Source organism: Patagioenas fasciata, chromosome 15, assembly GCF_037038585.1.
Source record: "Patagioenas fasciata isolate bPatFas1 chromosome 15, bPatFas1.hap1, whole genome shotgun sequence".
NCBI lineage: Eukaryota > Metazoa > Chordata > Aves > Columbiformes > Columbidae > Patagioenas > Patagioenas fasciata.
In genome coordinates this window covers 12202104-12214193 of record NC_092534.1, presented here as the reverse complement: position 1 = coordinate 12214193, position 12090 = coordinate 12202104, and the positions used below count along the sequence as shown (strand labels likewise).

The 12090-nt window shown below is 44.8% G+C and overlaps 1 protein-coding gene across 8 annotated transcripts in view; it reads left to right on the top strand.

Moving 5' to 3' along the window:
• The window catches only part of LMF1 (lipase maturation factor 1), a 179789-nt gene that overhangs the window by 13183 nt on the left and 154516 nt on the right, over positions 1 to 12090 (top strand). For 6 of the 8 annotated variants that reach the window (XR_011741523.1, XM_065850449.2, XM_071815279.1 and 3 more), the window contains one exon: positions 11380 to 11390. The exons of 1 other annotated variant lie outside the window; for it this stretch is intronic. Coding sequence is in view for 5 of the 7 variants with exons in the window: in XM_065850449.2 (XP_065706521.2) it covers positions 11380 to 11390 (11 nt within the window). In the remaining 2 variants the exon portion in view is untranslated. Of the gene's footprint in view, positions 1 to 11379; positions 11391 to 11423; positions 11448 to 12090 lie in introns of those variants that run through there. One more of the 8 variants, XM_071815285.1, reaches the window with a different exon arrangement.

The window sequence follows — 12090 nt, the reverse complement described above, 5'->3', positions numbered from 1 at the left end:
AATTCCTCCTGTGGCCACGTTGTTTTGTAGTTAATACGCATTTTTTCTCAGTGTTCCTTTGGGGCTGGCAGGCGTGGGGACCTGCGGGCTGACCTGATCCAACATGTCCTTTGCTGTAGTTGCCTGGAAAGCCAGTTCAAGGAAGATACGGTGTGATAAAGAGGAATAGAGCTCTCTTCTTCAGGCCAGCGAGGAACAATTTATTCCTTTTATCGCTTTTCCTTTTTCTATTTTAATTTTAAATGTTTCTATTTGTTTTGGGCTGGAGTCTCCAGATACCAGGCACTGCTGAAGGAGCGAGTCTTTCAACTGCTGTCCAGCTGGCTTAGGCTCAGACTAAGGAAGCTTTAGAAGAGCAAACCGTCTCCTTTGAAGGGCAGGACACGTTCCCTGCCTGCCCTGGTGCTGCCGACCTCCACCTGTGAGCTGGGGGATCCGCTGGGAGCCTGGGGACAGCTGGGGACAGCCTGGCAAGGGACCAGCCGAAGGTCTTTGAGGGTGTTAGAACCCTGAAGAAAGCCTCTCCTGGAATGGGCTGATGTGAGCAGTTTGTGATGGATTTTATGGGATAAGGATTACTTTGGCAGTGTAAAATCCCAAGAACAGGGACCAGGATATTGCCCTGGCCCTGAATTCTTGGTTTTGCCAGTTTGCTGTTGGCTCTGCCAAAGTGCAGGTGAACTGCCTGAATTAATACGCACTTCAGTGGTTCTCGGACAAGCTTCCAGAGAATAGCATGTTCATTTTGGTACCTGTGAAATGTGGGGCCAAAATTTGCCTTTGCCAAACTTGAAAGCGGAACGCACAGGGGAGCTCTTATAGTTCTGGGCACTGTGTTCCCACACCAGCTGTGGTATTTGGGCTCTGATCAGACTAAACCTCTGCATGTTCTCTGGGTCATGGGACACTTGTGTGCTGGTATCACAAGCTCAGTGCATCTACCTTAAAATACTGGATTTTCTTCCCCTTCTGACGTTTTGAAATTATCCTTTTGAAGTAGGAGGAGACTCTCAAGAAACCAGAAGTCCGCCAGTGCAAAAGAATATTTAATGTCTGACCCTTAGGCTGGGTGAAACGCTTAACCATTCTGTTAATTTTAGCCTTGATTTTTCTTGTGATTTCTGCAGACAATGCCTGATTTCCATAAAATAATAACAGTTAAAAGTCCCAGTTTGAGTATAATAGAAACTATGTAATGAGGCTAGAGATGCTTAAAAAGATTTTGTGGGAATTCCTCATCCTTTGGTGTCCTTTTTGCGGACTGCAGGTCCCGCTTGTCTGGGTTCGGTTGTTTAAGTCGTTGCAGCTCTGCAGGTCCCATATGAACGGCTTTGCCTTTCTCCCCAGTTCTTCCCTCTTGAGTATTAACAAAATGGATTGGTGTACACGTGGACAAGGATGGGAAAAACTACCCCTTTGTTTAAAAGTAAAAATACTTGTTGCAGGTGACGGCATTTGTGGTTTTATTCTCTGCAGTTTCTGCTGGGACTGATGGACCATTGGCAGCAGTGGTCCCTGGTCAGGACAAGTTCTCTTGGAGAGACATTCCAGCAAAAGTTAAATCATTTTTATACCAGAATAACTAATGCACTTTTAAAGTGAATTTGTAATTCTGGAATAAAATCACTTTTATCCCACAGTAAGGTGTCTCCAGAGAGCTATTACGTTTTCTTATATAAACAAACTTTTAAACTATGCTACCACTGATCTCCTGTTTCTTTTTCTGTTGTTTCCTCACTGAACCACCTCCTCCCAGCATTTTCAAGTGTTGTCTGGAAACCCTTCCTTTCCCTTGGTTATTGTGTTGTTTCATTTTACAAAGCATATTGTCCACTGTTAGTGAGCATTCAGTGGTGCAGTTTGTAAGACACTTGATACAAAAGCTGGAATTGTGGGCTTTTTAAATCCTATTGCCTTTTTTTCTTTCATGACTAAGGTTTTTGGTAGAGTTACAAGAGCTCAAGGGAATAGGTTAAACAAGCCAATAAATAAAATGTTATAGCATGAGGTGGCTACAGCATTCTTTTCAGTGTGTTCTTCCCTGTGGAAAATGTTGGTGGAGCTACTGCTAATGGATATTTAGGGTAAAATAAGACTAAACACACCTTTTTTTTGTCTGCAAGGAATATGAGGATGAAGAGTGCTTTGCTGCCATAGAATGGCCAGGGCCTTTCCAAGAAGTTGCAGATGCTACAACACTTTCCTAGAGCCTCTATCTGGCCCCAAACGCCTGGTGTTATTTCATATTTAGCTGATTGAACATAATATTACTAGCTTTTAACTTTAAGGGCGTATTGGAGGGACAGGTCTACTGCAGGTCACAAAAGCATGTCTCTGAGGCACGTAACTTAATTGCAGTTAAATTACCCTCCTCAGAAGTTCATTTACAATAGAGGCAGAAGAAAGACTTGTGTGTCACGGAGGTTTTGTGGTTTATATGTCTCATTAAAAATCACTTGACCTATGCAGGACTTTAATCACCGTGTGCTCATGGATGGACTGGTGAGCGGTACAGCCTGAGCTCTGGTAGATGCTGGGGGGCTGATGAGATGCTCAGGGCTGTGTTTTCACTCTCCAGGAGGACGTTAGTAGCCATTAAATGGACTCCTTCCTTACTTTCTTTCCTCCTGTGTTCTACAGCTTTGGTTTTTCAGTCTAAAGCACTTGGGGTTTTGTCTGGTGTCATCCCAGCCAGTAAAGGTTAGAAAGATCTCTTCTGAATTTCTTATTCTATCTTGTGAAATGGCCAGTGTGTGAATTGTGGCAAAATGTCATTCCCATTTTTTAAGTGTACTTTAAGTGTTTGTGACCCTCTTATGACAGGGGCACAGCACTGCCTGAGATCCTCATTTTATGGAGTAGGAGAATCCTAGTCTGACATGCAAAATACAGATGGAAGAATTGCCTTTGGGGCTTCCAGCAGACCAGAGCCAGGTGAAGGGGGAATTATTGTATCCACCCAAGCGCGTTTGAACTAATGCACGTTTTATTCGGTAGCTTGGGTAATTTGGCAGGACTCTTTTGCCTGTCCCAAGCAAAGACTGAAAGATCAGGAGCCGTGCAAGTCAGGAATAGGAACTTGTGTGGTTTGGGTTTCCTTGGTATGTTTGGTTCGCTTGGGAGTTCAGAGACGTCACTGTACAGGCAGGAGTGGATGGGTTAGGCTGGGCTTAACTGTCTGACTTTGGCAAGGTCTTTCCATCGGTCTGTATCCTGTTTTATTGGCCTGCCTGGAGGCAATGCAGGCTTGTACTGAGGGACTGTAACACTTAATTGGTGTCAGCTTTGCAGATAGTAAAGTTTGAAGTGCAAGCAAAAATTAAAATTGTCTGAATCCAGTGTAGAATTTAGCGTATTAAAGTATCTAGAATTTTAGATGAATCACATTAGCAAACATCACCTTGATGCATATGCTGAATTGGAGTCACTTAAAGTTTGCTGGGGACTTTGCAAATAACTGTTTTTGCAACCTGGCTTTATTTTTCTAGCTCTCCAAAATATCCCAATGGCAACAACAAGAAGAAAACTTAGAATATCTTCCTCCTTTATCTGGCCCTGGCCTTGGCAATAAACCTCAGGAATGTCTTTGTTATTGTGGATCGCAGCCTCACATCCCTCTACTCTGAACTTCCCTCCCTCTTTCCCCAGAAAGGAAAGATTATCTCGAGAAACGTAAACCAAAAGCGGAGGGATCTCAGGGGGTCATCCTTCCTGTCGAGGAAGCTGCTTTTTGGCGCTTCCTACTCGTACAGAAGAGAAGGAGCGTATCGGTTTCAAAGAATGCTGCGAGCGGCCGTGAGCGCTTGATATGACACATTAATGAAAACAAAGATTAATACCATGTGACACTGTTGCCTTGCAGTACAACTGGGAACTAATGAGGCTAATGAGAACCATATTTTTGTTTGAGAGATTAAAATTTAATCATGGCTGATGTCAGAAATGAATCATTTAGTGTTTCTCCCCACCGGTCTGTGCCCTAGGCTGGGTTTTTGGTTTAGCAGCAGCCCCATGCCATTTCGCCTGGCGTTCAGCATGGTTAGAATCGTAGAATCATTTCAGTTGGAAGAGACCTCAGGATCATTGAGTCCAGCCATAACCTAACTCTAGCACTAAACCATGTCCCTGAGAACCTCGTCTAAATGCCTTTTAAACCCCTCTAGGGATGGTGACTCCACCACTGCCCTGGACAGCCTGTTCCAATGCCCGACAGCCCTTTATCAGAAGAATATTTTTCCTAATATCCAATCTGAACCTATGCTGGTGCAATGTAAGGGTGTTTCCTCTTGTCCTATCATTTGCTATTTGGGAGAAGAGACCAACACCCTCCACACTCCAGCCTCCTCTCAGGCAGTTGCAGGCAGTGATAAGGTCTCCTCTCAGCCTCTTTCTTCAGGCTGAACAGCCCTGGTTCACACAGCTGCTCCTCGTCAGATTTGTGTTCCAGGCCCCAGGTTGGGAAGGAGGAGGGTGATGCTGTGGCTGATTGGCCTTCCTGTACCCCCAAGACCTGTTGATATGTGAGATTTCTTGTCCTGCTTGAGGCAGTTAAATGCAGGTGGCGATGGGTTGTGTGCTGTTAATTTAGCTTGGGCTTTTCAAAGGAGCAGGCAGGGGCAAAACACACAGTTGCCATGGGATGGCCAAGGAGGTTTGAGCGTGTTCCTGCCAACGTCTGCTCCAGAAACTGTGCATTAGTCTGAGTGGACTGGCCTGAAAAGGCAGGTGGAGGTGAACCTGATGAAGAAGCCAGATCCAACTCTGCTGGGGATTTGAGAAGATCCGTGTGAGCTGTCAGCAGGAGAGGAGCTGCCAGAAGCCTTCGGGGCTGCCGAGGGATGCTCCGTTTGGTGTCGATCTGCAGCGGGGCTGGTCCTTGCCTGTTTCAGTGAATATATTCCTGGAGAAGAACTGACCCATGGCAAGTTGAACTCGCCATTGACACATGATATGAAAAAAACAAGAGAATCGGCTTTGGTAAAATGGTGTGTTGGGATTTGCTGAGCGGCTGCAGCACGGGAACATGTAATGTTACTGCTGAGGCTGTTGATTTTGTAGCAAGTAGTGCTGCTAGGATTAATGTCATCTGAATAGTGCGAATGCTTGTAGAAACTTAAAAAGAGGGAAACTAAAGAGGAATCTAATTATTATACATTGATTGGTTGCATGTGTTGTTTTGACTTACTGTAATTACTGCCTTCACTTTACTTAATAACACCTTTGGAGGACTTTTTAAATTTAAATATCTGCTGTAAGATAGCTAGAGGTCTATAAGAATGAATTCACCATATGTAGAAGAGATCATGTCCTTGTCTACACTAGAAAACGGTGTTGTGTCCAGGGTCTGTGATGTCCCGGGTTTTTGGGTGCTGGTCCCCTGAGCATCCCCCTGCAGCCGCCTCCTCCTGCCCCAGCACCCGCTCCCTTTCCTAAATGTTCCCCATGGAATTGTCCTCAGAGTCCTGGTTCGTAGCCTTTTTTCGTGTTAAGCCCAGTAATCACTTCTGCCTGGATGTCAGGACTGTTACCTGTATCTACCCTTAAGAAAACATAGAAAAGCAGTGGTGTGTGTCTGCTGCTTTGCTTTGCAGAAAGTCTGACAAAGTGACTTAACGTAACGCTTTGATAGCACAGCAAATGTCAGCAAAAGGCACGTAGCGATATTCCTTTACCTCCTCCCTGCTTCCCCTGCCCCAACTCGATTTCCTGAGGCCGTGTTAAAGCACCAGCGGCAATTGGAACGAGATATGGGGTAAAGCTGTTGCACTGGGAGCTGTATACACTCTATGGACGGTTCATAACACCCCACTGCTTCCTTTGCACAAGCTGTCTCTGGATTCCAATCACTTCTGCAAATCACAGCCGATGAGAAAATGAAAGAAGTTGTTGGAAGATCCTGTGGTTAGTGGCATGGCTGTGCAGTGTCTGATGTACCACAGGGCTTTGCCAGACACCGAGACAAATACTTTTTAATTGCTTATTATCTGGCACGTCTAATTGCCAGCTGTATCCAGTATGTAGACTTGGGTATTGATTCCACAGCTGAAAGATTTAGGAAAAGAATGAATAATGTTTTTTTCATGATTTTTTTTTTTAACTGTAACTTGCCAAATAGCTTCATGCAGCCAGCCTGGTCCAGCACACGTTCGTGTTGTCTAACTCATCGAAGTTGTCAGACAGCTGTGGTTGGAAAGAATGTTAATCACTGTGTGATTGGTACAGCCGAAAAGCAATCGGGGCTCAGGGAAGGGCTGTGGTGGGATCTGTGTTCACTGACTTCCCTAGGGGTCTTAATCCAGACATTTATTCTTGAAAACAGTGCTTGCTACCAGTGGTGCTGGCTCATGGCTGGGCTGGGGTTACTGCACAACCTGGGTTATGTGCAGGGCTGAACTGTGTTACGTGTCCCAGCTCTGGCTGGGCAACCAGCAGCTCTGTCCTGGAGAAGGGGAGGAGAATGGCTGCAAAACCCAGCAAGCTCCTCTGGGGAGAAACACTGGGGTAGAAAGTACTGGAAACTTGCATTAGAATCACTTGTGTCTCCACAGACTTGGTGTGGAGGAAATGACTGTGCTTGCACTGAAACCCATCACCTTGCTGCGACATTCTTCATTTAATGGGGAGCTGCGCTCAGTCTGCAGAATGGTTGGCAGTGGGAGGCCAGCCTTCAGAGAGAGATTAGTGCAAGTAAAGAAGTCTTGTAAGTGCAGTTTTCTGGGATTTTACCTGCCAGCGTGATAGCAGCAGAAATACCAAAACCTTTCTGCTGCTGGTACTGAAGAAGCAGGATTGCAGCTCTGGTTTTGTGCTGCCTCCCTGTCCGTGAACACATGCAGAAACCTGCGGAGGGACTGACCTCTTCTCTGGGCCTGGAACATGGTCAGGCCGGTGCTCACCCCTCTATTTTCCATCAGTGTCTGTTGCCACTTGCCGCACACGCACTCCTTGTTTTTGCGTAGGGAGGTGCAGTTTTGGCAGGCTGGGGGGGCTCTGGCGGGCCGGAGGGGCTGTGGTGCTGGCAGCTCCTGCTCCCACGTTGGACTTGCTGTTGGGCTTAAGGAGCAGCTCAGAGAGGGATTCCCAAGGGCCACTTCAGCATCTGGTTTTGGCACCAGAAGAATTTAACCAAAGCGAACTTCACTTGAGTTTGGCAAATTCTGTAGTCGTGTAAGCCAGGGCTTGTTATAACTTTCTACTTTGAAAGTGAACACAGACAGAACAGTCGGTGAGTGGGGAATTCATGTTTGGTCTCTTACCCAAGCCCAGTTCTGTGCCTTGCAAGGGGACACCGAAGAGGTCCTTGGATGGTTTGTCGCCTGGAGCTGCTGCTTCCCCACTGCAGGGACAGCCGTGCGTGGCTCCGGGAGGGTGACTGTTCCCTCCTGTGCCTCAGTCCCTGCTCCAGCTCTGCCCAGGCACCTTTCCCAGCACCATGAGCAAACCCAGGAGTAAACCTCATCCTCCAGCACTCCTTTTTTTTTTAATGTTATCCCAGTTCTTTCCATTTAAAAGTGGATGTTGTAATTACAGAGCGCAGAATCCTAGTTTTTAGAGATCTGTGACCACAATAAAGTGAATCCAGAAACCAGACGAGTGGTTTCATTTACTACCATTTCAGCTTATTTCCTCCCCCCATAACCGCTGTGCAATACTAAAGGCTTGGCAGCAACTGAAACCAGCTGTCAAAAATGTTTCTTACCCCCACACTTTTAAGCTAATGATGTTCTGAAATTAATGGTGCACTAGACTAATTCTGTCATCTCATTTTGATGGACTCTTGGTCTCTTGCAAGTGGCGTTTGCCAACTTTTTCTCTTTGTTTTGAGGCAGCGTGCTAAGGAAGTGGATCCCCAGGTGCTGTAAATATTAATATATATGTATATACATTGAAAAGATGTTGGTTTTGTCCTGAAGTGTTTATGGCTTTAATTGGGTTGGTATATTGTGGTTCACCAAACAAGCTTTCAGGCACGTAAGCCTGTAACTTATAGGAGCGTCATGTGCGAGACAGCAGCGGATGAGGCTTCCCGAAGCCGGGAGGTGACACCAGCACCGCGTGTCTGGTTGTCACATTGTGCTGGAAGTGGCCTTGGCCCCACGCTGGGCAGAGAAGAGGCACAAACCTCAGTGGTGGTGCAGAAAGTGGCCCGTTGTGGCAAAAAGCTGAAGGAGCTGAGTTTGATTAGTTGAAAGAAAGGAAAACTTGGAAAGGAGACAAAGATCTCTGAGTGCGTGTAGGCGGTGGAGGATGGAAAGTGGCCGTTCTCAGTGTTTGCACGTGGACAGGACAAGAAGCTGTTGGTTTACATGGCAGAAAAGAAGATGCAGGTTAGATGTAAGGAAAAGCCTTCTAAATGTTTTATATGTATGGAGGAACATTGGGCTGAACGCCTGGAGAAGGAGGTGGAGTCTCCATCAGTGCCCGAGGCAATTCTCACACGGTCAGTCCTGTCTTGGGGCAGGTGGATTTCCCACATTTTCTGTACTTCCATGACTTAGCCCTTTTTTCTTCCTCCACAGTGCAATCCCTGGATTTATGGCAGGCAGCTCATCCAGCTTTCCCCACCACTGAATTTTGGAAGGGGGCTCTTTGCTCTGCCGGTTGTGTGTCTGTCAAATTCCCTGCTGTGGTCTGAGGTGATGGGATCTCCTGGGGAGATGATTCCCTCCCTCCTCCTCTCCCTGGACAGGTACTGGAGGGAAGACTGGGATGATTAATGTGTCCTGGTTCCATCCTTCACAGGGAAATGACACCTCATGGTGTAGCTTCTGCCTCATTTCCATGTGGAGAGCAGGTTTTGGAGCCATGTCTTGGTGGAGAATTGGAAATATGTCTGTACTACCCAAACAGCTTTTCCCCCATCCCAATTTATACAACCCAGACAACAAGAAATATTCATAATGGAGATGAAAGTTGACATCTGGGTTCACTTTCCCTCGAGGATGTTCTCTGTGGAGATCAGTGGGAGAAGCTGTTAACACCAGATACAGCAGGGAATGATCCTGCCTCTGGAAATCAGTTCAGCTGGGAGGATCTTGTGGTGTTGGGCACTGCTGGGATGTGAATGGCGGGTAGGACTCATTTTTTAAATTATAAATATAGATTTTTCTTAGTTTTTGATTTAATTATAAATGTGGATTTTCATATTTTCCTAGTAAGCATCATTCAATGTAAAGGTGTGAGTTCCTGTCACTGTTCAAATATTATTTACTAACAGATTCTACTTAGGAGCGTGTCATGTTGTACAGACTTACCAGAGAGTCCCCGTCCCAGACAACTGTTGCATTAAATGATCTGTGCAGTTATGGGGTAGATGAGCAGGTCTGTCTGATCTGCTTTTCCTTCTCCTTGTGCAAATAGAAACCATAATCTTACATGCTTTGCAAACAGAAAGAAAGGATGTTTAGGGAACCGGTGCTGTTCTCTGTTGGGTCGGCTCGGGAGGTCCCTGTTGGTTTGTGCAGTGATGCCCACGCCTGGGTTGGAGATTCTTGCAGATCCACATGTTCAAGCCCGTCTCAGCTCCATGTATTTTCATCAGGAGTGATGTGCTTAAATGTAGTTTAAACTATGTTTTGTTATCAATTTTTGCTTTCCAGGAATATATTTGAGCTAGAATTAGTCAGCGTGACAATGTGGTGAAAACAATTGAACTCAAATATTTGATGATGTTTATGATTCCCAGATGATACTTGCAGCCTCTTGAAGTGTGACATGAAGCTTGTCCTCTGATGACAAGTCATGGCTAATTACATTGTTTCTCCAAGCAGGGAACAGAAATGACATCACATTTTAATTTGATTCAGAAAATCCAAATGGAATATACTTTGAATTTGCAGACTTTCTGGTTTTGACAATGTGCGGATCAAAAGTCACTCTGAAATCTGCCAAAAAGCCCCAAACTCTCAAAATCAAACCCATGTTTTTAGTAGTCATTATCTGTGGGTAATATTTCAAATGGCAAGGCAGGCAGTAGGAAAAAAATCCATTTTAAAAAGAAACACTTCTGTTTACTGTGTATGAGAAGGAAGAGGACCTTGAAAAGCAAAAAAGGGTCATTAGGTTCCAAACTACAACCTGAAATCTGGGGGAATTGGGTACCTGCCTGTTTGTACCTATAACAAATAAAATCCCTGCAAGAAGCCCTGCTGCTTTTATGTATTTGGAGTGGGCCATTTGGTTTGGTTTCCTTGGCATTTGTATCGCAGGCTTCTTCAGAGAAATAAATTCACAAGTGTTTGCCTGTCAGCACATGACAAGTTACGGAGCCGAGATTGATGTAATCAGCAACAGACACACGTCAGAAAACTTAATGTGGTTCAGAAGAATACAATATTTTATTAATTCCTCGTTTCGTGTGTGTCTCTGTGTGTGTGTTTTAAATGAGCCTCAGGGGGTTCTTAACTTCTGCCAAGAAGCAGGAATAATTCGTACAAGTTTGTGCTGAGCTGCACCACAACTGTGGTGGAGAACAGCAAAGTCAGGTTGCCCTTAATGACAGATATCTTCATAAAGAACCACTTTCATTAAGAAAGCTAAAACTTGTTGTGTGTTTTAAAGTTATTACTCTCTGTACATCAGTAGCTCTCTATGAAATTGTTGTTAAATATGTAGTAAAATATTCAGATTGATGGATGGTAGAAATATTGAAACTACCTGTATATAAATATATAATTTGCACACCTATTCAGGGCGTTTTCAGTAAGAGCAAATCTTTCTGAAAATCTCTAAAAGGCCTGGAGTATTTTCTTGGTTTGGGGCTCCATTTTGCTTTTTTATCTTTTCTTTTTTTTGTTAATGTATTGCAATGTGCTGCAGATACTAATAATAAAGCCCCCATGTGGGACTGAAGCAGTAACGGGAGCGAACACCAACTGGTGAAGAGCAGCATCTTAAAACTTAACCTTTATGTTTTAGTTCTAATCAGAATGGATCATCTTACTGAAAATCACTACGTTGTAGCTAAGGCTAAAGGTAATTTCAGTGAGAAGACCAGTTAATAAAGCAAAATAAATGATGCACCAGATTGTGGCAAAAATTCACCTGGAAATGCTGCATTGAGTGTGTGTCGCTGTCCCTGAGGATGGAGGAGCATCGAGTGCCCAGCGCTCGGCTGGCACGGTGCTGGACTTCTGTGGCTTCAAAGGGGGAAAAATTAATGAATTTACTCTTCTTACATATCTTGGTAGCAGCAGTTTCCCATTTTGTGCCTTAAGGTGCACGTTGCATGCTCCAGGCGTGTTTCCATACCCCTTGGCAGATGTGTTTTGAATCTCAAAACATAGGAAATTTGAAATAAAACTAACGTGAGGCATAGATTCCTACAGTTGATCCACTGAGATTTTAATTGTTTTGCTTTTTCTTCATTTTGTTTTGCAGGTATTCCTTTGGTAAGTGAATAAAAATGAGAAAAAATCCGCAGTAATAATTAGTTGATGCATTTGTGGGTACGTAGCTTTTACATTACTCTAGCTTTCTCTTCTCTTTCTCTGTCAAATGTTGAAGTTTCAGTTCTCTGTTCCCTGCTACTGATTTCTTTTTTCTGCCTGTATGCCCATAAGGAAAGGAAAACTGGTGTCAGTTCTGTAAATTGGGAGGGGAATTGGTGGAAGGGTTGTCTAGGTACCGATAGCATCGTTTGGAGGGTGACATTAAAGATGAACAGGTAAATAAGCCTGAGGCCACCAACCGAGGTCTGAGGGACATCCCTGGAGAGGGAGCCCCCTCCTCCCCAATCACAGCTCCCTTTCCGCTGCGGGTTTGCATGAATGTCGAAAACCTCTTACTCCTCTTATCTGCAGTTCCACTGATGTGAGGCGCAGATATTATTCCCTTGGAGGTCTGGAAAGTTGATTTGTGCTTTGTACAGGTTTGTGGGTTTTTTTCAGCATTAATTATTCCGACTCATGGCTGGAGTCTAAATGGAAAGATAGAAATTCTGGGAGGAAACATTCCACTCCGTGGAAATATTAGGAAAACTGCTAGTGTGTTTCTGATTTTCTGGGCAGTGCTGCCATGGTGTGATGCCTTAAAACAGCCTCTTTGGTCCTGTCTTCTCCTCCGTTCAGCCGGGTGCTTGTGCTGTGGGTG